The sequence below is a fragment of the Sorghum bicolor genome, chromosome 4, assembly GCF_000003195.3.
Source record: "Sorghum bicolor cultivar BTx623 chromosome 4, Sorghum_bicolor_NCBIv3, whole genome shotgun sequence".
In the NCBI taxonomy this organism is placed as follows: Eukaryota; Viridiplantae; Streptophyta; class Magnoliopsida; order Poales; family Poaceae; genus Sorghum; species Sorghum bicolor.
The window spans coordinates 57,139,576-57,164,679 of NC_012873.2; the positions used below are offsets into that span (position 1 = coordinate 57,139,576).

A 25,104-nucleotide genomic window follows, 5' to 3' on the forward strand; every position below is an offset into this window, starting at 1 on the left:
AAACCTCAAAGACCATGCGGTTTGCACACCCATCGACCCCTAGTGTATAAGGTGGCACATGGGCTCCTATAGAAGGGATCTAAAAGGGAGCAGAATGATCAAACCGAGTAGCTGATCGTTCCTAGTAGATGGTACTCTAGACTAGCATAGAGCTACCCCCTACATCTCTCTCTCTCTCTCTCTCTCTCTCTCTCTCTCTCTCTCGATTGGGCAATACTTAACATGAAGAACACCATTGCTTGACATGTAGGGTTTAGACGCTCGACCTAGGATAAACCCCTTGTGTCTTGAGTGCTTAAGATGCCAAAGGCACACACATCAACCCATGTTGAACAACCTGATTACTAATTCGAACCCAGAACATCTTGTTGTGCACAGCGATGGCAAGTTCTATTTTGCTTCGGTGACCCACATTGTGCTTTGGTGTGATGGTTTAGGAGGTATGAGATTTTCACATGAATGCCCTACTCGGCTCCATATCACAACCAACAATAGTGACATCTTTGGCGCCACATTGCTTGTTGGAGGTGTTGTCATGAGGTCCATTTCCTTCAAGGTTCGGTTGAAAAGCCTTAGTTTTCATTTAGCGTTGATGGTATTCTGTGAACGTGGTCCCCTCTTTGGAAGTATTGTTATTGAGAGCATCCTCTCTCTCAAGCTCTTCACTTGTTTTTTCTGCGTCATGCTTGGTAATATATGTCCGATGGTGCTTTGATGATAAAGTGGGCTATGGTTATTGTAGTGGTTGTCATGCTATCGTTTCTATAGTAATTGTTTTTGTTTCTATTTGGTATGCGTTAGTGCACGTTATCCTCTATTAATGCGTGCACCGGTTGAAGACGCACGGGCAACCGACTACACTTGACGGTCAGCGCTAGGCAGCGGTAGCAACGTCAGAGGGGTGGTTGCGGCGTTGTCTGCCCCTAGCTACAGGACAACGGAGGACTGGTAGCGCTGCAGAGAAGGAGATTGAAGCCCAGGGCGAGAAACCCTAGGAAAACCTCAGAGACCACATGGTTTTGTACACACAACTCCCCCGGTATATAAGGCAATGCATGGGCTCCTGTTATCATGTAGAAGGGATCTAAAAGGGAACAGACTGATCGAACCAAGAATCAGTCGATCGGTCCTAGTAGATCAAACTCTAGACTAGCATAGCGCTACCCCCTACATCTCTCTCTCTTTCTCCATTGTAAAAACTAGTATGAACATTTCTTAACACAAAAGAACGCCATTGCTTGACGTAGCGCTTAAGCGCTCGAACTAGAATAAACCCCTTATGTTTTAAGTGCTTAAGCCACCAAAGGCATAAAGCATCAACCAACGTCGAACAACCCGATTACTGTTGTGGATTCAAACCCAAGATAGCTTGTCTTGCATAGCAATGGCAAGTTCTATGTTGCTTCGGTGACCCACATCGTGCTTTGGTGTGATGGTTTAGGAGGTACGGGATTTTCACATGAATACCCTACTTGGCTCCCTATCACGATCAACAATTGTGACATCTTTGGTGCCACACTACTTGTTGGAGGTGTTGTCACAAGGTCTCTTGCCTCCAAGGTTCGGTTGAAATTGAAAAGCCTTGGTTTTCATTTAGCGTTGACGGTATATGGATGTCATCCCCTTTTTGGAGGTATCGCTATTGAGAACATCATCTCTCTCCCAAGCTCTTCACTTGTCTTTTGTCATGCTTGGTAGTATGTGTTCGATAGTGCTTTGATGATAGTGAGCTATGCTTATTGTAGTGGTTGTCATGTTGTCGACTCTATAATGATTATTTTTATTTCTGTTTGGTATGCGTTATTGTGCGTTATCTTCTATTAATACATGCCCGACATTTCTTCTAGCCATGGCCTTTCGAGAGAGAGAGAAAAGTGTACAACGGAGGTTAATTAAAATGCTAAACAGCTATTGTGCGCGAGTACTCGCGGCGAAATAAAGATAACATTAGTTTACTTGTCCTGATACATACTCTAACAATCGCTAATAGTAATATTAAGCCTAATAGTGTTTCAACTGAATTAGTAGGTGCCTAAGCTCAGGCAAGGAAACTCTCCCAGGCTGCACCTACCATCAGCTTAGAATTTTTATTTTTAATTATTATCTGAACTTCATCCAAAACGCTACGCCCCCGGAATGGCAGGCATGAGTGAGGGTGAACTTCAGATTATTCTGTAATCTTCTGCTCCCAACTTGTCGGTATGAAGAAGCGACTAGAACATCTGTTCACTTGACCTTATCATCCGAAATCAACTAATATAGAACAATATTTTTCTCTCACAATAAACTAATATCAGCATCAGCCAAAAAACAGTCAGCTGATGTCCCGTGAAAAAGTGAAACATGGGAAGGCACGCTCGCTTATTCTACTGTGTCTGAAGTTAACTTTTCATCTCGAAATTGCCCTAGCACTATGACCATATATCCTCTATTCCTCCAGCAGTCCAGCTCCATTAATGAAAATTAAGTTTTCCTCCATATACCCTCAGATGTTCTACTACTTTATGTGCCCAAACAGAGGGGATCAGAACTTACAGCATATCTGAAGAGCACCGTGTGCCTGTTGTTTGCTTGTCCCTATATGAGACTCCTCATTACAATTTGCTTTGGTGCCTTTAAGTGTAATCACAAGATCCCCGTTTCAGTTAGTTGCAGATGGCCTCTTTAGTTCTTATGGCTGAGAACAATGTCGTGGTCACTTTCAGTCTATTGGCACGCTAGCTTCCACATCGATCGTAGCACCCGTTTTTGCTTATAAGTTGTATCGATGAATACCTTAATGTTTGAGAGATCACCATGGCATCCGGTGCTTCACGAAATGTCAGGTGAGCGCCTTCCCGCGCGATCAGATAACTGAACAAAGCCACGTTACTGAACAAAGGATTCAGCAGGATCATTGTTTGTTCATAACGAAAGCCATGCATTTGCATGCTTCTCTGCGAAATTTCAGGTTTCAGAACGAGATCGAGGTCCAGAGCTTCAGAACAAACCCTCTGCAGCCGAACCTCAGCAGCAGAAAGCACGGCAGAGTTCACGATCCCAGGAAATGCCGGCTGGGTTTCCGCGGCGGCTGCCTGGAGAAGGCGTGCCGGAACCCGACGCTGAAGGACAGGGTGCTGTCGCGCGCCTTCTCGGAGGAGCTGGAGTCCCTGCTGCACGCCGCCGGCAGCGGCAGCCACTTCTTCTTCGACCCGCGCGGGCAGCTGATCCACCTGTGGAACAAGATCTTCCTGTCCGCCTGCCTGCTGTCGCTGTTCGTGGACCCGCTGTTCCTGTACCTGACGGGCACGCAGCGGGACAAGGACAACGTGTGCATCGAGTTCAGGTACTCGCTGGCGCTCACGCTCTCCATGATCCGCTCGCTGCTGGACCTCTTCTACGCCGCGCACATCCTGTTCCGCTTCCGCACCGCCTTCATCGCGCCGTCGTCGCGTGTGTTCGGCCGCGGCGAGCTCGTCATCCAGCCCTACAAGATCGCCAGGCGGTACCTTGGCCGGACGTTCTGGTTCGACCTCGTCACCGCGCTGCCCCTGCCGCAGGTTGGTCGTCAGCCCAGGCACGCAGCCGCCATTGATGTCTGACTGTCTGTCTGTCTGTCTGTTGCAAGAACTGAAAGCTTTGGAAGATATGCATGACAGTGAGGTTTGGTTTGTCATGCATGCAGTTCGTGATCTGGATCGTTATACCGAAGCTGAATGAGTCGCCGACGGCGAACAGGAAGAGCATCCTCCGCTTCAGCATCATCTTCCAGTACCTCCCGCGGCTGTTCCAGATCTTCCCGCTCTCGAGCCAGATCGTCATGGCGACGGGCGTCATGGCGGAGACGGCGTGGGCCTGCGCCGCGTACAACCTGATCCTCTACATGCTCGCAAGCCACGTACTCCAATTCGATCGCCTCTATATATAGATAGATGCTTTCAGACTTCTTTTGCGTTGATAGATAGATGCTGCAGGTGCTGGGAGCGCTGTGGTATCTCTTCTCGGTGCAGAGGCAGGAGGCGTGCTGGAGGGAGGCGTGCCTGCTGGAGAGCCCGACGTGCCAGACCATGTCCTTCGACTGCAAGGCGTTGAGCAGCAACAGGACCGTCTGGTACGAGCTCAGCAACATCACAAGGCTGTGCACGCCGGGCAACGGGTTCTACCCGTTCGGCATCTACGCGGAGGCGCTGCAAGCCAAGCTCCCGTCGTCGTCCTTCACCCAGAAGTACTTCTACTGCTTCTGGTGGGGACTCAAGAACCTGAGGTCTGTACTGTAAGCAGGAAGCCAGGAACTCTTAAGCTAATTAAGGTTAATTTACTACTGCTAACTCGCGTTTCAATAAACGGACAGCTGCTTAGGGCAGAATCTGTCGACGAGCTTGTTCATCGGCGAAATAACCTTCGCGATCGTCATCGGCGTTCTTGGGTTGGTGCTGTTTGGCCTGCTCATCGGCAACATGCAAGTAAGCCAGTAACTCTGCAGATGCTAAAATCCGTGGCGACTGTGAATGATCTGACATGTCTTGTTCTGTGTCATCGTCGTCGTCGATGAATAACAACAGTCTTATCTCCAAACAACGATGGTGCGGCTGGAGGAGTGGCGGACGAAGCGGACGGACATGGAGCGGTGGATGCACCACCGGCAGATCCCGCAGCCGCTGAAGCAGTGCGTGAGGAGGTACCACCAGTACCAGTGGGTGGCGACGCGCGGCGTCGACGAGGAGGCCCTGCTCCAGGACCTCCCCATGGACATCCGCCGCGACATCAAGCGCCACCTCTGCCTGGACCTCGTCCGGAGGGTGCCCCTGTTCGACGAGATGGACGAGCGGATGCTGGAGGCGATCTGCGAGCGGCTGAGGCCGGCGCTGTACACGCGCGGCACGCGGCTGGTGCGGGAGCTGGACCCCGTCGACTCCATGCTCTTCATCATCCGGGGCTACCTCGACTCCTTCACGACGCAGGGCGGGCGGTCGGGCTTCTTCAACTCGTGCCGCATCGGCGCCGGCGAGTTCTGCGGGGAGGAGCTCCTGACGTGGGCGCTGGACCCGCGGCCCACCGCGAAGAAGCTGCCGCTGTCCACCCGCACCGTGCGCGCCGTGTCCGAGGTCGAGGCGTTCGCGCTCGTCGCCGACGACCTCCGCTTCGTGGCGTCGCAGTTCAGGCGACTGCACAGCGCGCGGATCCGGCACAGGTTCCGCTTCTACTCGCACCAGTGGCGCACGTGGGCCGCGTGCTTCATCCAGGCCGCCTGGCGCCGGCACAAGCGGCGCCGCGCGTCCGTGGAGCTCAGGGCGCGCGAGGGCGGCGAGGTGTTGGCAGGAGTGGGGAGCCTGAGGCGGTCCCGCCGACACAGCGTCGACGGCAAGGCGCCGATTAAGAAGCCCATGGAACCGGACTTCACGGTGGAAGAAGAGGACTGATCATCACCTAGTTAAGCAACTTCTTTTTCTTACTAAACAGTGTACAGATGCATATATGCTTGCATAAAAATGAGAAAACTAGTTCGTCTTCGTTAATTGCCATTCTCGATCGTCGTGTGTTTCACAAAATTGACGACCTCAGTAATACAACACCACATGCCTATATGGACACATGGGTTATCTCAACCACCTATTCCCTCACATGCAATGCATCTCAACCGTTTGGCAGATGTTTCTATCAAAGCACAGGACGGTCCGTTGTGTACAATTCAGCATCCCGAATTGTCTGTTTTCTTTTCCCGATCTGCACTTCTTCTTCTTCTTCTTCTTTTTTTTTTTTTTTGAGAACAGCCGATCTGCACTTTTTAACATGTCTCGATTGTTTAGGTTGTCAAACTTATTCGGTTATATATCATCTGGATCCTTAAACTTAAAAATCACCCGTTTAAGTCTTTAAACTTATTTATTAGTTGTGTTATCCTGTCCATAAATATTGTAAACTCAATATATATTTATAAAACTATCCAAAAATTATAAATCTAATTTTATTAGACTTCTAATGACTTTAAATTAGAATAAAACAAATAACCATGTACTTTCTATTTTTAAATCCATAGTTCAATAACTAAAAAATAGACACATATACAGTTTTCGGATTCATAAAAATATACGTGTGTATTTAGTCATTTAATTATAGAGTTAAAATGGAAAGTACATGGTGATTTTTTATTTTAATTTAAAGTTATGTTACCAGGAGTCTAACAAAAACTAGATTTATAAGTTTTACTCAATTCTATAAATATTTATGTTTTATTTTAAATTCAAAAGTTTACAGTATTTACAACATTTAAAGATCAGCATGATACAACTGAACAAGTTCGAGGAATTAGATGATACAATCGAATAAGTTTGAGGACCTAAACGAGCGACTTATAAATTTAGAGAACAAAATGACACATGTAAATATGTTTAAGGATCTAAAGTTCGATTTACGAGTTTAGGAATCGGGATGATACTACCGAATAAGTTTAAGGACTGGACTTTACTCTTTTTTCGCCCAAATTTATTGTCAACGTTGTGAAAGCCTGAAGAACCTATCTTAGTTTTGTTTGTCTTTATAGTTTTCATGGTACCAATGAAGTACTATAGCACTACCTCCGTCAATAAAAGAATGCTACTATGGCATACATGTACATTAAAATAGTTTAAATTTAACCAAGTTTACAGTAAATAATATTTATATTTATGTCTCTAAATTGGTTTATCATAAAAATAAATTGCACAATTGACTTAATAATACTTATTTTGTATCGTGAATGTTATTATTTTTAAAATATTTTTGGTCAAATTTTAAAGTATTTGATTTCGTAAAAGCACGAATCACATTTTTTGGATGGGGGTAGATTAAGGTTTATTTAATTTAATTTTTTAGAGTCCAAGCAAATTCTCTCTTTAGGCTATTCAATCAATTTTTTCAACATGACATGATGCCAAAATCTAGAGCCCGAGCCTAACCATTTCAGCCAAGCTTTTTAAGACTTCAGTGCCCGAATGAAAAGGTAAGTACCCAAGCCCATCAGTTATTTAGTGTGGGCAGGAAAAGAAGCCCGATTCCAGCCGATGTGGTTGTCAGGCCAGGCTAGGTGCGCTTTTCCAGTCTGGGCTTTGGGAGGGTTATAGGACCGGCAAAAGTCCAATGGATCTCCTCGAACTATCGTCCCATTTCCCTCCCTAAACTATAAAATCAGTTTTATAACCTTTCTTATTAATTTTTAAGACCTTTTGTTTTTCATATTTGATGGGTTTGATAGTAGTTTTGCTGACGTGGCACTACATCACATGGGGTAAATCAGACCCAATTAAGAATTAAAAGAGTTAAATCAGACTATAAATATTTTAAAATGTCAAAAGGTCTTAATTTTTTTTAAAAAAATTATCTAAATATTTTTACATGGAAAAAGAATGCCATTAAAAATCCTAAAGTTTGGTTTAATCTTAGAAAATTCATAGAAATTCTTTAACTCAAAAAATTATGAAACTAGCTTCACATTTTCCTAAAATCATGCTCCATTCTACGGTGCCTAGCTTGAATTTTATTTGAATCTGGATGGACTCATTTTGATATTTATTTTTAGTAAAAGCTCTTGTTATCTATTAGAATTATTAGTATATGTTGATCATTTGGTTACATAGTAGCATCAGTGGAACGTCGTCACGACTACATATGTGCAGCACGGTGGGCGCTAATTTCCTGCTCTGCATAATTTTTCAAAGTAACGTGTTAGTCTGCATGGCTGCATGCACCCCGCCACCCGTACGGTCCTAAGTCCTAACGACACTCCATTTGCATTTCTAAAGTGGTTAATTATAAAGATAAAGCGACCTTCTAATAGAAAGTAAGCACCAAAATGAGTCCATCAATATTTAAACAATTTTAATTTAGTCACCATAAGATAGAGCATATTTAAACCAGATTTTATGATTTTTAATTTCATAGTTTCCATGTAAACATATGTGGATTTCCTTTTGATTTTTTGTGATATTTTGTATATTATTTTGAAAAAAAAATATAACCCATTTTAGCTCCATGAATTTTTCAACTTGGTCTGATTTACTTCGTCTAACGTTGCATCACACAAGTAAAACCACTAAGAAAATCGTCGAATGTGCAAAAAACAAATGATTTAAAAGTCGAGGGAGGTTAAAAAAACTAGTTTTATAGTTTAGAGAAAAAAGTGGAGCAACCACGGTGGTTTAGAAAGATAAATTGAACTTTTTCCTACATGGAAACATTTTGAGCATTTGGTTTTACCGCAGGAGTAAGGGAGTGTTTGGTTGGGGTTATTAAAGTTTAACATGTATTGTAGTATTTTCGTTTTATTTGACAATTAGTGTCTAGTCATGGACTAACTAGGCTCAAAAGATTCATCTCGCAAATTACTCTCTAGTCATGTTTTTAATTTTATAAATAATATACATTTAGTACTTCATGTATGTGTCTAAACATTCAATGTAACTGGGCGGTAAAGTTTAACCAAACATGCCCTAAATCAGTTTCCAATTATGTAGCCGTGAGCCCATAAGAGCAAGTTTAATAATACAGTCCACTTGCTGTAAGGTTTCTTACAGTCTTCTTCAAGTCCACTCATACAATAGTTAGCTATTCACTATTTAATACATGGCTCACTTATCTCTCTCACAGAGTTTTATGGTTCCTGTGTCTAAGCTGGCTGTAAGCTTACAACCTACTTCTCTTCTCTCTCCTCCCTTCTCTCCTCCACCTCATCATTTAGCCAGCTTAAAGTTCACTATAATACTTGTTCTAAGTACGGATTGGGAAGCTCTGTACATCACGGTTCCCGAGCGCTATGTCGTCTGAGAACCTTGGTCAGCGGTTTGTGTCAGTTCATGCCCAGGGTTGAGCAAGCTGCAAGCCTGCCCTGGGGACACGGGACAATGATGAGCATTGAGCATGCCTTGTCTGATTTTGTACGAGTGAGTGGGGCAAAAGTTTGAACGGGACGTGCATTGTCTTCTGCCCTCACGGCAGGACGATCGATCGATACAATATTGTGCATTTCGATTCTATATGAAAGAAAAGATCATCGTTGTGTTGTACTTTACTACGTTATATGCTACTAGTAACAGCTTAAAACTCGTACTATAATCTTGAGACAACTAGCTTAACAACCTTTGAATTTCATTTCATATATATATGTCCATGTCCATGAATATACCTAAGTTTACGTTCCAAAAAAAAAAGAAGTATGAAGATATCTAAGCTAAAATAGTAACAGGGTTGCCGTATTTGTCTTTTAATCATTCCGACTACTAATTGTTTTTACTGCCTGTAAAACAATCACCTAACATACATCGATTTTGGGTTTAGAAATTCGTCGATAAATTGCTTAAAAGCACATAGGGGTTACAGGTCGTTTGTTATCATGAACCTGTGCGTGTGTGTGTTAGTGGGAGGGGGAGGGGGGGAGGGCACAACAGCATGCACTTTGGGGACACGATAATTGTTATCTGGATTTTAGAAGAAACAAGATAGACAGGTAATTGTCAAGGGGTTCACGGCGCAATGACAAAGGCCATTGGTTGGGGGGCTCCCATCCAGGGTTCAAATCCTGGGTGCGACACTTTATTCTGGATTTATTCTAGAATTTTCCGACGCTATGTATTAAGTGGTAGGCGATGTGCCTATGGTGACTTCGTGAACTTCAAGATTTGCCGGCTCAGTCCTTCGAAAGTGCTCATAGGGCTAGGGTTTGCATACGTGTGTTTATATGGGTGAGTGTACGTACGTGTTGTAATCTCAAAAAAAAAAAGACAGACCGGTAATTTAGTTGCGGTCTCGAGAGGATCCAACTATTCATGCCCCTTTCCACATAACTTTTCTTACAACCAAAACATCTCCCCATGGATACTACTATATATAGAATCACCTATATATAGAATTATGAAAATTATAGTAAAGAAAAATCAGGCAAAGAGCAACTTAACACAGGTATGCTGTACTTCTGTACTTTACGGAAACAACATCAAATCAAATACCATAACATTAGAAGAATTCCCTTCGTTTGAAACGGTATGTCATTATGACTTTTTTAGATATATATAATTTTTGTTATATATCTAAATATATATAGCTAGGTGTGTACTTTCTCTGTCCTGTAATATAGCGCATTGTAGCTTTAAAAAATTATACTCAAGTATATTGCATTCTAAAGGACAAAACTCAGTTTTACATTAAAAAAAATCCTATTTATCAACCAATCATCATCAATCATATTAATGAAAGTGTCTGATTATAAAACAAAATGAGGGTAATGTGTCTTTTTAAATTTATCTTAAAATTTCTAAAATGTACTATATTATAGGAAGAGAGTAGCTTAACAAAGCTGGTCGTGTTTGAGGTTAGGTATTCTAGTCGAGTCATTTCTGTTGGAGTTGAGCAGGGCCGGCGTCATTTGGAATGCGTCGTGCGTATCAGCCTCATCGACGTTCTCAAGTTCACATCACGTGGGCGTGGAGTGGACCCGTGGGGTAGAATCAGGGGGGAGCGGGATGCCGACTCCGTCTCCTTTGTACTCCACCGTGTTCAATCGCCTGCGACATTGCATCCTTCCTGTGATTATTTGGAATTTGGAAATGTACTGGAGCAAGGGGAGAGTTGATGCTGTGTCTCTAAAAGGTGGGCCTGTAACTCTGTATGGACAGGAAAACGGTTGCATTCCCAAATTCATATATGAATGAACTAACAATTATATGTAACAAATAGCTTTGCAGCACTCGATGATCAAGCAGTCAATGCATCTCTTAAATTATCTAGTCCTTTATTAGGCCTTGTTTAGTTCCCAAAAAATTTTGCAAAATTTTTTAGATTCCTCGTCACATCGAATCTTTAGACGCATGCATAGAGTATTAAATATAGACGAAAATAAAAACTAATTGCATAGTTTGGTCGGAATTGATGAGACGAATCTTTTGAGCCTAGTTAGTCCATGATTGGACAATATTTGTCACAAACAAACGAAAGTGCTACAGTACGTACCTGTTTTGCAAAAAAATTTGGAACTAAACAAGGCCTTAGTTTTAAAAAAACTGTCTGCTATTACTTCTTTATTTAGAAGCAGAGAAAGTAATTCGTAGTAGATGTTGAGCACTGACATGACGTTCACATGTCCTGTGTGTTGTCGGCTGAGTGCAGAGAGGCTCGACATGTTTCTTTCGTGTGAGATCAGCTGTGACCTGTGGGTAGGCCACTGCAATTTACTGCTGTCGTGCAGCCATGCCCTTCTGAATTCGGTCTCCTTGTGAGTTGTGATGCATTTTCATTGCAAGGTGCAAACACATACAGTACACCTAGTGGAAGGTGCAATTTAGCAATAATAAAGGTGCAATTTTCGAAATTACACTCAGGAATCACCCAATCAGGACATTATATATAGTTTAATTACATTCAAATGGACCTCATAGAATTAGTTCAAGCATGCCAGATGATCCTTAAAAAATCCATGACTAGACAGAGTTGAGAAAACCAAATCAAACAGTTAGTATATATATATAGCGACTCCACACTCCACAGGTAGTGGTGTGCACTCAAGTGCAGCCAGCCAAGCCATAGTGGGATATCCCATCTCCATGCTGTGTCACCACCCTTAAACACCTGCAGACATTCACAAGAAACTAGGGAGGTGAAGTGGGGAGCAATGGAGATCAAGGTCGATGAAGAGGCGGCAGAGGCCGTGGCACCGCTGCCATCACGGTTCAGGAGGATATGTGTCTTCTGTGGGAGCAGCCATGGTAAGAAGAGGAGCTACCAGGATGCTGCCATTGAGCTTGGCAACGAGCTGGTAAATTTTGTGCTGCTTCTTCTCTTACTTTAATTCCTTTATGTCTTTTTGTGCGTTTTACCTTTTTAGTTGTTTGGTCAACTAGATAGCTAGACATTAGTGTTATTTTTATGATACCATGCCTTTAATCTTACTTGAAGTTTACCCTCTTGTTTTGACCACCAAAGCATCAACCACAGTACCACACCCATGGTGATGCAGTGATGCATTTCCATGAGAATTCTTTTTCTGTGAAGGAGTTCAAGAGGCTCCACGGTAGTATATTTGCATGGATGCATGTTACTGTATTTACAAAATATTCAACTTCCTTAGTTCCATAACGAAACAACGAAACACTGCATATATTTGACAAATTATGGTCTATATGTGTCATCACTTTGGTTTCCCATCTCTTAAGATGTACTAACATGGCAACAACCTCCAGACCTTAAAAGGTTTTCTAGCAACCATAAGTTTGTGTACTTGATATTTTTTTCCTGGTCTGTTTAGGTGGCAAGAAACATTGATCTAGTGTATGGAGGAGGGAGTGTAGGATTGATGGGTTCGGTCTCTCAAGCAGTGTACAATGGAGGAAGGCATGTCATTGGGTATGTAACATAACAACAGTTCTTTAGCACATTTGCACTATCAAATTGATAGTGCGTGAAAAGAAGAATAGCTTAGAAATTGATGAAACAGGCTCGTGTCGGAAAGTGTTGGATTGATCATGTCTGCCTCAGATCTTAAATTTTACATTTTGTCATCTTGTTGTCCCTCTATGCAGGGTGATTCCCAAGACTCTGATGCCTAGAGAGGTACCCATAATCCTCCTACTTAGCATTAGTCTCTAATTGTTTCTTGTCACGTGCCATGATTACCTCGAACACAGCAATATTGCTTCAAAATTTAGCAATCAAAGTTTCAAATTGTCATGGTACACACATGGAGCTTTTCATAGAGGATGAAGATGCAATTCCTTATTGCTATTTACTTGATATAATAAATATGACTATCATAATAAACCTAATGGTCATCTTTAAGTACTGAAGTCAATCACAATGGGTTCATGTTTATCTTCAGAAATATTCTATTAGGGTGTACATTTAAGAAGAGTAAAGAAGGAAAAATACATGATACTGTCTTTAGATCCTTCTCGCTTGTCTTTCTTGCTAGTGGGAAAGGAAAAAGGCAGGCATATGATGAAAGATCAGGAGAAATGCTCACTGAAATTGTGTTCCCCACATGATCGATCAAATCTTGCTGATCTTGACCGCAATCTCTCCAACAAATGCTGGCTCAGTTAAAAATGAAAAAGCCCATCATAGTTCCTCCTATCCCCAAAACCAGCACCATAATTGCCTCCCCTGAACATGTGTCATCTGATTAAAAAAACTGGTAATGTAAAACAGTCAAGTCATCCTCCATTTCTTTCTCCATCTCCAGAAAGTTGGTCCCCTTTAGGTCAAGCAAAAAAGCCTGTGCCAGCTAGTAAAATATGATGCTTGTTCTTGCGCGTGTGTTGGTTGCAGATATCAGGTGAGACAGTGGGGGAGGTGAAAGCAGTGGCTGATATGCACCAGAGGAAGGCTGAGATGGCCAGGCAGTCCGATGCTTTTATAGCATTACCTGGTGAGTGTGCGTGTCACCTGAGAAAAGGAAAGTGATGAATCGGTAGTTGTGACTGGTAAATTTGGTTGTCACTTTCTTCAGCTTTTGCAATGATCGACTGATAGTGGAAGTGTGAGTGAAAGTTGAGAATGCATGCTCTGTCTCTGACGAGGCTATCTGCTCCAAAAATTGAGATTTTGTTTCCCTGCACAAGCACAATGACTAAGTGAGAATCGAAATTAGACCATGATAATCTGAAATGAAGTTCCAAGAGCAGGCCATGCAATTCAAAATATGAAATCTGGTGATCTTGAAAACATAAAGTAAATTTAACATTTAGGATCAAGTTAGCCGTACAAAATTTGCCCATGTCCTCTTTGTTTTAGTATTTACAATTGTATTGAAGGATGTCTTGGATGGCTGAGATTTGCCTTGTAGGGGGGTACGGAACACTTGAAGAGCTGCTGGAAGCGATTGCATGGGCTCAACTTGGCATTCATGACAAACCGGTACCACACCTTTCATCCTTTTTGCAGCAATTCATAACTTTTTTTGCTGTGACGACCTACAATGTATCTGCTATTCTGCAGGTTGGACTGCTTAATGTGGATGGCTACTACGACCCACTGCTGTCTTTCATCGACAAAGCAGTTGAAGAAGGGTTTATTAAACCAACTGCTCGCAATATCATCATCTTGGCTCCAACTCCCAAGGAACTGATCAAGAAGTTAGAGGTGGGTCCCCTGCCCTTTTTTTCCTTCTGCGGCCTCTGCCCCACAATAAATTCATTTCTAGAATCACCCCCTAAGTTATGGCTTGTTTGGTAGAGCTCCACTTCCTCTTTGATTCTAGTTGATTCTAGTTGGGGGCAGGGGAGAGCTGGTGAGAATTGATTCTGGAGTGGTTTTGGTGGAGTTGAAGAGGGATCAGTGAGGCCCAGCTCCCAGTGTAAACAGAGAAGTGGTTCTTGTATACAGCCCACCAAAATCTGTGCGCCATTTTGTTGTTTGGCTGTGTGATTCTTAAGAAGAATCCACTTCAAGAAACTCTACCAAACGACCCCATAAACTATCTTAAATTTGATCAACTTTAGAGGAAAAGAGCAATAACATCTAGACACCAAATAAGTACATTATATGAAAATATTTTATATGATACATCTAGGGACTAGGGGTACTAATTTGGTGTCATAAATAATGATACTCTCTTCTATGAATCTGGTCAAAAGTTAAAATAGTTTGACATAGGACAACTCTAAAAGTTGATTTAATTTAGGACAGAGGTAGTATGCTGACAAGATCTGTGTCCCGCAAAACATAAAATGTGGTCACAACATTCAGGAGCATACATCCAAACGCAACTCGTATGTACTAGGCATAATCTTTGCTTCTAAGCAAAGCTTAAGTTGTCTGCTTTGCCTTCTCCATCAACCAGTGTCCAGTTTAGCCTTAAAGCATGAAGCACTGTACTAACAGCATAAAACTTAGCAATCATGCAGAATGCATCTTTAATGAGACCAACAAGAAGTATTAATTATATCGTGATCCCATATATGTCTTGGTCCAGTGCCAATGTCTTCATCGATACTGCAAGAACTGGCAGTACAAATTCAGGTGTAGTTGTAGTGCTAAAGCATTGCTGCGTTTAAGGCAATGCACTTGGTACAATGCTAAACTGCAACGTCAGGAAGGACTAAAACTTGGGACAATTTTTTTCCTTGTTTTTCAGGAGTACTCACCGCAGCACGAGGAAATCGTGCCGAAGATGAAATGGGAGGTGGAACAGGTGAGCTACCCTCAGAACTACAAGATCCCCAGGCCAAAGGAGGGGAAGATGGTCATGGAAGCAGAAGTGGGAAGCAGGCTGTGGATGTAGTACCAAGCCACTAGCCCTGTTCATGTAAGATAGGCTTGCATATTTGACAATAGTAGGAAGTTCAGAACATCTAGTGACTCACCTCACTGTGCTAGACGCATGTACCCTCCTGAAACCTACTGGTTGCTCATTCGTGTAAGATTAGCTATGTGTTTACCTGTACTGCAAAATTAATGGAGCTCAATTGGTAGTACATGAATACACTTACCACCTGGAATGCTGAGGTGAGAGAGCTCGATTTGATGCCGGAGATTGCTCGCTCTCTAGGGTTAATAGTCTAAAACAACCGAATTGGCTTGGCTGCTCACTTCTCTGAAGAATTGCGGTTTCAGATAGGATAGGATGCCAGTTTGGGCCTCGCCATCCAAAGCACCAAGTCGCTTTCGTCCTCACCTTCGAAGTCGAAAGACCTCACGCCGCCGCCGCCGCCGCCGCCGCTGCCGTCCCCCGTCGGCCGTCGCCGCCGTAAGGACACCGCTTGCCGCAGGGAAGCGATGGAACCCAAAGCAAAGCCTTCAAGAATCTGTAAAGCCATAGGGCTCATGGGCCTGGATCCCCGCCGGGGAGTTTGGGCTCCCCAGCAGGTTCGGCTGACCAAGGTCGTGGAAAAACTTGGTCCTGGTCTACTTCATGGGCCAAATCTAAAAAGGCCGCAGCCACTAGCCCACTACCGCTTCCGCTTCGATCCGGATTCCGGACACCCCCATCGTCGAGCGGAAGATCTGAAACTCTTCTTCTTTCTGATGAAACCAAGGAGAACTGAAACTCTGAAACCACCGGCGAAGTCTGCTTCAGTTTGGCGATCCACATCCCCATCGAGTGCCTGCAAAATATTTGCATCTGCAGAAGTTTTCTGTGAAACAGTTTTTACACAACACGTGTGCCACCGACAAGTTGGTGGTGCAGGTTGGAGCACTAATCTACCAATCCTTGCCATTCTTCACCTAATCCTAGCCTAGACAGCATTAACAAACACCATAATCCATTAATCCTAACTACTACTCACCACTACTAGCATTTGCACCTTTTCCTCGCTGAGATATGGATGCAATTATTCCATGCATGTTCGTCAAATAGAATATCATGGGAGCGATAATTCACCATACTGAACTCGTGATTTGAAGACCTGATTTGATTCAGCACCGGGCTAGCGTCTATGATCATAATTCATAAGCGCCCCTCTTTTCCCCCCCTCAAATCTGGGGCCAGAGATTCAGAGGCACGCACGACTGTCTGAACTGACTGGTGTGAGGTCTCACCCAACGGCCACCAGAATAATGGAGCTGCTCCGCTCCGCTCCGCTCCACGGCAGCCTGCGCATGGGTTTGTTGCCTTTGCTTGCATTCACGGGAAGGCCGGCCGATGCTTGCTTTACTGCTGCAACCACCTGACTCGAACCTTGCGCCTCAAGTGACAAGAGGAAGGTCTGTTGTTTTCCTTGCTTGCTTGCCCAATTATTGGATTGGTGAATGCTAGCAGCTTTGATGTGATGCTCCCCATTTGGCTTAATTCTATTCGATCAGTGCCTTTGTTAGGTCGGAGAATCTGCTTTGGAGATCGATGCCGCACTTGAGCTGGTTAATTTTAGTCGGTGCAGGGGGTCTATGCATGAATTCATGCTTTCAGCGGTGCCTGATGCCACTACAGCCGAATTTGCAGTGATCATCAGTTTTGTCAGTCCAAGAAATCTGAGGTAACAACCGTAATGTATGTTCTTAACAAATTGATGAAGCCAGCATGCGTCTGTAGGCGGTAATCTCTTGTGATATCTACACTGCAACAGCTTGCTGAATTTCACCTGTTCAAAGTAAAAAAAGAATAAGGAAATGTCCTGTAATTTTCATCTTACCTACTGCCGGAAGGTAGCCTAAGAGAATATCCGAATTGACAAAACTCAGGCTTTTTTTGTTACTATATGGAGTCAAATTAATCATCATAAAGTTAATTGATCATCTTTTTCAAGGACAAGTTTTTTTAACCATTTATTGTTCACGCTATATGAAATATGATTAAACACTTGAAAGGCATTGATTAGTGTATGTACTACAACGAAGATCAAACGTCTTCTTCACATGGACTTTATTAAAGCTGGAATATTGTAGGGGTGATTGGTGGTGATACCGAACGCTTACTTAGTCGTAATGGCAAGGCATTGATTAGTAGTACTACTACTACTAGTAGTACACAAATTAGTTGCATAGTGCTACACTGGACAATAATCAGCGAAGATCTTTCTGGCTCGGCCCTATTCCTTTTCTTTTCATGAAATGAAATGAAATATGTTATTAATTTTTAGATTAGATAGAGAGGGTCCGAGCTTCATGTAAATCTTTACTAACCCTAGGGCGTCTGAAGGCGTGCTGTATAGATCGATCGGTGATGTGGACTCAGGCAGCATACACCGGCAACACCAGTCTTCTGAATTCTTACCTGGCTCGGCTACGTACATCTCTTTCCAGTTTCCATGTCGGTGATGTGGACTCGATCAGGCGACCATGTCCGGCGACCGGCGCCCGGGACGGGACGGAGCTGTTGCCTTCCTTCCTCTAACGCTCGCTGCTAATTTCTGCCTAGCAACAGCAGGAAGCGAGCGAGCGAGCGTCAGGGTCAGTCAGTCAGTCAGGCACCGGCGTCAAAGCACGGAGCAGGCTGACTGCCCACCAACACATTACACATGCGCTGCGCGCGCCACCAACACCTCCCCTCCCCCGGGCCCCGGCCCACTGGTGGTGCCGGACATAAAAATGCCTCTGCCTGCGTCTCTTCTTCCTCTGTCCCCCGAGGCGCTGCGGAACGGAACCACCAGCGCCATTAGAGGCCACACCACACCAACGCTCCTACCTTCTCTCGCGCGCATATACGCATGTATGAGGAGATACTAGCAGGAGGACTGCTGCAAAGGAGAGGGACCTGTTGATTTGAAAGATCAATTTGAAGTGAGTACTACTCTTTACTTGTTTCATTCCTTTTAAGAATTCCTGTGTCTCTCAGGTTGTTCTTGAGTTCTGGACATTCTCATCTCATGGTTTCATTCCTGTGCTTACTACAACAATCTCCGAGATAAGTAGGCCAATCGTGTGAATAGACTACTCCCTACTAGATACTAAACTTAAGGGGGGGCGGCAGAGATTGAATTCCTCTACACTGCTCTAACTTGTTTGATGAATTCCGGAGGAACGCTGCTCTATCTTTTTTTTTTTGGTCTCGATCTTATGTTCATCTGTTTACGCTATCAATCATGCTCAAACAATCTTTTTTCCGCTATGTGAATTTAAACCAAAAACTCCATTCAGTATTTAACCTTTTTATTATTATTAAATAGTATCCGTGCAACTGCAAACGTGATCAATCATTTCGTAACAACTAGGATTCCATTCGATCATTGTACCACCTCGGGCCAGAGCGAACCACCGATCTGTACGTCCCCGGTCCTCGCGAGAGCTACTTCGTTTCAATGCTGCTGATATCTATTGCGATGCTTCATAACAGCGCCGTGCCGCCGTACGATATTTATTTATTCAAAGTAGAGATGTGCAGTTGTGCCGCTTGGATGCCAATGCCATGGTTTCCAACAAGTCGTATTCTCGTAGAAACTCTTGCCCACGCTCGTACGAGCTCGCTGGACCTAGTCCATCTGTCAAAAGGTCGGACTCATTCGTCCAGCTAGAAGTTCATTGTCCTACTGTACTTTTAGCTGGACACCACCATTTATCGCAGAGCCCTCGTTGCATACGCGTTATCGATCGCGTTGCAGCTGTGCCGGACCGGAAGAGCAGGCACCCAGATGTCCATTTGGACTCGGCGTGCTCGTGCACATCATGTCTCTGCGCTGCGCTGCTTCGTCTCCATGCGAGCACGGCCGGTGTCGCCAACTGCAGCTCTGCAAGCGTGTAAACTCTCTGGTCAGCAACTATCAGCAGCTCGGTTGCACGACATTCAAAAACGATCCGGGGAGTGAGTCGCTGTCATGAGCTTGCCTGCACCTGCAGGCATATTATCTGCTCACTCATGAGCTTCGTCAGCGTGATTGGATTGGACGACAGGACGATCTGGGCTGGGGGAGTCCAGTCGTGGAAGCATCCCACGGCAGCGTTCGAGTGGAATCATTCGGGCATTGGCCGTGGTCTCATCACGCGCGCTAGCGGCTGGCCTAGCCATTTGGCAGTAGCTTGTTTGGACGTCACGGCCGACGACATCTTTGTCTTACCTGTTCAACGCCACCCTTTTTCAATTCCTGGCCCTGGAACGGGAACACTGTTACTGACGCTGATCCATAAGGGATGATAAGGCCGGCTGATTCAGGCATTCCAGTGGGAGTAGGAGCTCGTTTTTTTGTCCTCTGCCCCAAGTTTCAGGCTTTCACCTTTCAGTGTACTCCACCGAGCACCGGAAAATCACCTAGTCACCTACTAGATTGAATCCACAAGTTACGACTGTGCGTAGCATTTACAAGTTGGGCCATAGTGCACGTTCCACATAGTTTGTATATTCTTTATTAGTCGGTTTCTTGCACTGAATACAGGTACCTTTCGGTGGGTATATTATCAGGTAGCAGATTCAGAAGTGCGTAGCCGAAGCCCGAAGGGCAGCATACACAGCAGCTGGCCAAGATGACTGCCGGTTTCCAGCTCGGTGTGATTGGGTCTCTTACGCTCTCCGTCGCGTCATCGGTTGCCATTGTCATCTGCAACAAAGCCCTCATCAGCACTCTAGGCTTTCCATTTGGTAAGGCATCCTCAGCTCTGCAGTACACTAGTATGGATGGAGCCTGGTGAACAAACCTGAAAGGGCTTTCAGCCTATTCAGTGAACCAGAGCGCACGTTGCAGAGTTATATGAGTTCAGTTCAGTACTTGCCGGAAAATCACATGTAATGTACGTATGTATTTATGATCAATGCAGCTACAACTTTGACAAGCTGGCACCTGATGGTGACCTTCTGCACCCTTCACGTCGCGCAGCGTCTGCGCTTCTTCGAGCCCAAGGCCATTGATGGGCAGACGGTAGTTTTGTTTGGGTTGCTAAATGGAACCTCGATTGGCCTTCTGAACCTTAGCTTAGGATTCAATTCCATTGGATTCTACCAGGTCAGTTCTCTGCTGATTCTTTTTTTTTTTCCTTGATTGAAAATGAAGGCAGCGCATGCTCAAATTCAGTGTGTTCTGCAGATGACAAAGTTGGCCATAATACCCTTCACAGTGCTATTGGAGACTATATTCCTCAAGAAAAGATTCAGGTTAGTTAGAAAAACCATAAGTGGTGCTGTCTGTCTACTAGATGCTCTGATTGTATTCGGTTCAGACCAAAAACAGTGATAAAACTAGGCACTGAGCAATAAAACATTCTACACTGTACAGCAAAGATTTCTTGCCGCCTTTCTTTTTTTTGCATTAGGCTGATTAGATTTTTTTTCCTAAAACTATTCCGACAGAAATAAAACCCACGAGATCAAAGCCAGGCTAGAATAGTACAAAAATGAAAAGTTATATATTTTTTACTGGTCCCAGACAATATCATTTTGTTTCAGGAAACTAGGCCGGTTCCTTTCATTTATCGTTATGATAATATATATGACTTGCAATATGCAGTGAGACAATCAAGTTTTCTCTTCTGGTCTTGCTACTTGGAGTTGGCATCGCTTCAGTTACCGACCTCAAGTTAAATTACCTCGGATCTGTTCTTTCTGGCCTCGCCATAGCCACGACTTGTGTTGGCCAAATTGTATCCTACATTTGAAATTGTTCTGTTCATCATTCAGGGTGCACATTTTGCATGTCTACCACCACCATGTGCACTAATTTCTCAACATAACCTATGACTGCTTTGCTATGGTGTATCCTTAACCTGTTGAGTGAAGCTCACAAATACGATACAGAGGAAGCTGAAGGTCTCATCAACGCAGCTTCTGTACCAATCAGCGCCTTACCAGGCAGCCATTCTGTTCGCCACTGGCCCCTTCGTGGACCATCTCCTCACCGGCCGCAGCGTCTTCGCCCACATATACACTTTCCCAGTTGTGGTAAGCTCCGTCATACATTCTGCGCCAACGATTGCAGTACAGACACATTTTTGCCAGATTCAGAAAAAGATAACTGCCAAGCTGTGTTGCAGGGCTTCATCATCCTGTCGTGCCTGATCGCGGTGTCGGTGAACTTCAGCACGTTCCTGGTGATCGGGACGACGTCGCCGGTGACGTACCAGGTGCTGGGCCACCTCAAGACGTGCCTGGTCCTGTCGTTCGGCTACACGCTGCTGCACGACCCCTTCACCGCGCGGAACATCCTGGGCATCCTCGTCGCCATCTTCGGCATGGCGCTCTACTCCGTCTTCTCGGTGCGTGAGGGCAAGAAGAAGTCCGCGGGCGACGCCCTCCCGGTGTCACAGGTACGCATGGCTGCCATCGATCTATCAGCAGGCCATGGCCATCACATACTTTGCTGGAGGTGGACTGCTCAGGTTCTGATCATATTTGTTCGTGGTTACTGCAGATGCCTGACAAGGAAACGGAGCCGCTGGTGGCGACCAAGGACAACAGCGACACCAAAAAAGCCAACGGGGTAGCTCACGACTGCTAAGATGTCCCCGTTGCTTATATAGCTTGATTAGCGCAGCTCTAGTGTTACTACGCACTGTCTGTTCTGAATCTCAGAAGGTCAGGGAAGAAGCCATATTCCTTTTGTTTCTTATAATACTGTATGTGTAGTAGCACCATTTTTTTTAATGGCAGTGGGGGTGTTTTAGCACGGTGTACAATTTGATGCAGCAGCTCTTAAACTGTTACTCTGTTTCCGCGCGACTCAGCGGATTGGGAGTGTACCCACCAAGCTAGTTATTCCTCTTCTGCGAGGAATTTTGCTAAACGTTTACCACTAGGGCCTTGTTTGCCAAAAAAATTTAGAAAACGCTACTGTAGCATTTTCGTTTGTATTTGTCCAATCATAGTATGAGCCATCAATTCTCTAATTGAGGAATTCTTAACGTAAACAAGGCCTCAGTGCAAGTCTGCGGGACTAGACGAGAATGCGATTACGTCGTTATTGCGATTCGCAGAATCTAAGTGGCCCGGCCATGAGTCCAGGATGCGTGACGTTTAGGTGCTCACTCCTCAGACTTCTTGGGCCTTGTTTAGTTCTAAAAAAATTTCTAAAATAGAAATAGTACCACTTTCATTTGTGTTTGACAAATATTATCTAAACATGTACGAACTAGACTCAAAAGATTCGTCTCGTCAATTTCGACTAAACTGTGCAATTAGTTTTTATTTTTGTCTATATTTAATACTTTATGCATGCGTTTAAAGATTTAATGGGACGGGAAATCTGAAAAATTTTGTAAAATTTTCTAGAAACTAAACAAGGCCTAAATCCAAATCTCCAATAGGTGCCTTTTCTCATGGGCTTGTTAGCCACTATCGTGTGGGCCTTCTTACTGAATAGAATATTACACAATATTACAACAAAAAAGCCCACGTTATCTACTCAACTTTTGTAAAAGTCTATTTTTCTTTCTTGAACACTAAAATTGGACAAACCACCTTTCTAAACTTTAAAACCATTCGTTTACCTCCCTGGCCGGTTTATAAATGGTTTTCAAAGGTAGGTTTGTCTTTTTATTATTATTATTTTGGCTGAATATTTGAAAAAATCATAGTAAATCATAAAATGAAAATCCAATTTTATTTGACTCCATATGAGTAGATCTATATAATGAACATATAACATGGTGTGCTTTAGTACAAAATTTTTATTATAGCTTTAGATATATGCTTTTCTATAATTAATTTATAACTATAGTTTCTATGTTTCAATTATGGTGAAACTTTTATGGTGAACATATAATTATTGTATGATTGAATTGTAGTAAAAATTTCATACTCATTGCCTCATTGGACCATGCATAATTTAGTTATACATTTATTTATGTGTATGCTTGTTAAAAAGTATTTATAAATGTAGAACTAAGTTATAAAATTTATATCGGCTCCGTTGGTTTCGCTAAAATTTAGCTGCTGAATAGTGTTATAGGACAGGGAACAATACACAATATTTATGATACAAAATAAATATCATTAGATTTATTATGAAACATATTTTCATAATATACCGATTTGAAGACATAAATATGAATATTATTCATTGTATTTAGTCAAATTTGGATAACTTTAACAAGAAGAAAAACTATAGTTGTATTTTTTTTATGGACGAAGGTGTTATTTTTAGCGAGTTGGTGGACGAATATACTCCCTCCATACCAGATTTAAGTGACGTTCTGGGCACCGCAAAGCATGGCGTTTTAGCCTCAGGACGTGGGATTCGAACCGCTGCCCTCACCAACGCGCACCTCGAAACCACCCCAGTAACCAGTAGAGATGAAAGTCTTTCATGTTTAGAAACACCTTCGGCTCCATTTTATAGGCTAAACCGAAAGATTAGCCCTTAATTAATGACTCCTTGGTAAGCACAATCATATTCTAAACGTCATCTAATCCTGGTACGAAGGGAGTATAAGCCTCGGTCCTCGGAATGATACTGGACGGTCTTGTCACGTCTTCAATGATCCTCTAACCAAACACGCGTTTAACATGAGCAGGTCCCTTTTCCGTGGAGGGAGAACAGAGGCAGATAGCGGTAGCTTTAGCGCGTCCCTAGTTAGCTTTTCTAATATAAACATGAAACATGAAAAAGGTATGAAATAAAATAGTCACTAGCGATAAGCAAATGACTATCGTGTTCTAAACGTCTATCTATTTCACATACTTCAAAAAATCTAAGAAAATGACATGTAAATCTAATTATACATATTAGAAATAAGATTATATAAAATTTTCATCTTTGTCTCACACCTCCACGTAGCTAGTAGCATAGCTCGTGGTTCAAACTAGTGCCTTTCCCGCCAGCCCACAGAATTACTTGGGCTGAAGCACAAGGCCCTTACCCTTTTGTGAGGCCTAACTTGTGTGAAAAGAAGAAGAAGAAGAAAAAAAAGCTACCCTAACTGGGTGGTAGTGTACCTGTCTCCATCCATTTGCAACAAAAATGTGGATTCTCCTACGCTTCTTTATTCACACATCTCAGATTCTATTTTTATTATAACGCCTTTGACACAAACATAGTAACGCTAGTATGGAAATGGTACCTAGCCACATACTTACAACGTATGCTTTTACCCCCAGAAAAAAAAACAATCCAAAAACTATTTCATCTTCTGTAGTACCGTAACAAAAAAGTTGAAAAGGAGAGGAAATTGAGCCCATGACGCACGATGGCGTGCGTGCGTGCAGAGGCAAGCCGATGCAGAACATAGACAACTATTTGCGCGCCTCGCACACGCACGCACAGGGACAGCTTAGCACAGACGCAGCTAGCTACGCGCTCAAGATCCCAATGAAAGAGCACATGTGCATGGCGTTTGATGTCATGGCCATGATCATCAACCATTATGGGCTCATGGCCTACGAGTATTCGTTTTTGCTTAAAACTTGCAGGTTTGACTTATGCCCACCGTACCAGTCGGAGTCGGACCCAGCATGTGCATCAATGCCCTGCCTCCGATCGCACGCACCGGCACGGTTCCCATATGGATCGCCGCCGCCGGCCGGGGTGCGGGTGCGTGCTCGGATCCCGCGGCTGGCTCTGGCTGGCAGTGGCAGTGGCAGCGGCACGGGCATGTGGGCGCAGCCGGCGAGCCGGCGCGGGGGGCTCCTCGTGCCGGGTCACGTGGGACAGGCGGAATACACGTTTCCATGCTCTGGCCCCTCTCGGAATCTTTGTTCCGAGGCCAGGCCGACATGATCCACCGCATGCAAGTGCAACCCCGCCACCGGCGATCGTGTAACAGGGCGGACTTGTTTAACGCGGGCGCGCGTCCACGCACGCAGACTACTAC

At 43.9% G+C, this 25,104-nt stretch overlaps 3 protein-coding genes and 1 long non-coding RNA gene across 7 annotated transcripts; 3 read left to right on the forward strand and 1 right to left on the reverse strand.

The window, feature by feature from the left end:
- LOC8066171 (protein CNGC15b) lies at positions 2,610–5,495 on the forward strand. 2 transcript variants are annotated; one of them, XM_002452435.2, is made up of 6 exons: positions 2,610–2,825; positions 2,951–3,539; positions 3,665–3,877; positions 3,954–4,243; positions 4,331–4,442; positions 4,542–5,495. In XM_002452435.2, exons 1-6 carry the CDS (start codon positions 2,797–2,799, stop codon positions 5,397–5,399), a joined length of 2,091 nt encoding a protein of 696 aa, XP_002452480.1. In that variant the 5' UTR covers positions 2,610–2,796; the 3' UTR covers positions 5,400–5,495. The 2 variants fall into 2 exon arrangements, with proteins under 2 accessions (XP_002452480.1, XP_021314286.1); XM_021458611.1 differs by lacking the exon at positions 2,610–2,825 and having other exon boundaries at positions 2,869–3,539.
- Positions 11,502–15,419, forward strand: LOC8074776 (probable cytokinin riboside 5'-monophosphate phosphoribohydrolase LOGL2). 2 transcript variants are annotated; one of them, XM_002452436.2, is made up of 7 exons: positions 11,502–11,758; positions 12,248–12,345; positions 12,522–12,552; positions 13,267–13,366; positions 13,784–13,854; positions 13,936–14,079; positions 15,074–15,419. In XM_002452436.2, exons 1-7 carry the CDS (start codon positions 11,615–11,617, stop codon positions 15,218–15,220), a joined length of 735 nt encoding a protein of 244 aa, XP_002452481.1. In that variant the 5' UTR covers positions 11,502–11,614; the 3' UTR covers positions 15,221–15,419. The 2 variants fall into 2 exon arrangements, with proteins under 2 accessions (XP_002452481.1, XP_021314155.1); XM_021458480.1 differs by having other exon boundaries at positions 11,507–11,758; positions 13,267–13,397; positions 13,752–13,854.
- LOC110434440 lies at positions 12,756–15,931 on the reverse strand. The gene is made up of 2 exons (XR_002451939.1): positions 15,429–15,931; positions 12,756–13,550 (listed from the first exon to the last, which is right to left on the reverse strand). It is a non-coding gene; the product is annotated as an uncharacterized LOC110434440 (long non-coding RNA).
- On the forward strand, positions 17,927–21,972 carry LOC110434404 (UDP-xylose transporter 1-like). Of its 2 annotated transcripts, none has more exons than XM_021458347.1 (8): positions 17,927–18,156; positions 19,743–19,945; positions 20,122–20,306; positions 20,388–20,455; positions 20,808–20,940; positions 21,077–21,238; positions 21,331–21,603; positions 21,708–21,972. In XM_021458347.1, exons 2-8 carry the CDS (start codon positions 19,831–19,833, stop codon positions 21,792–21,794), a joined length of 1,023 nt encoding a protein of 340 aa, XP_021314022.1. In that variant the 5' UTR covers positions 17,927–18,156; positions 19,743–19,830; the 3' UTR covers positions 21,795–21,972. The 2 variants fall into 2 exon arrangements, with proteins under 2 accessions (XP_021314022.1, XP_021314021.1); XM_021458346.1 differs by having other exon boundaries at positions 17,928–18,156; positions 19,769–19,945.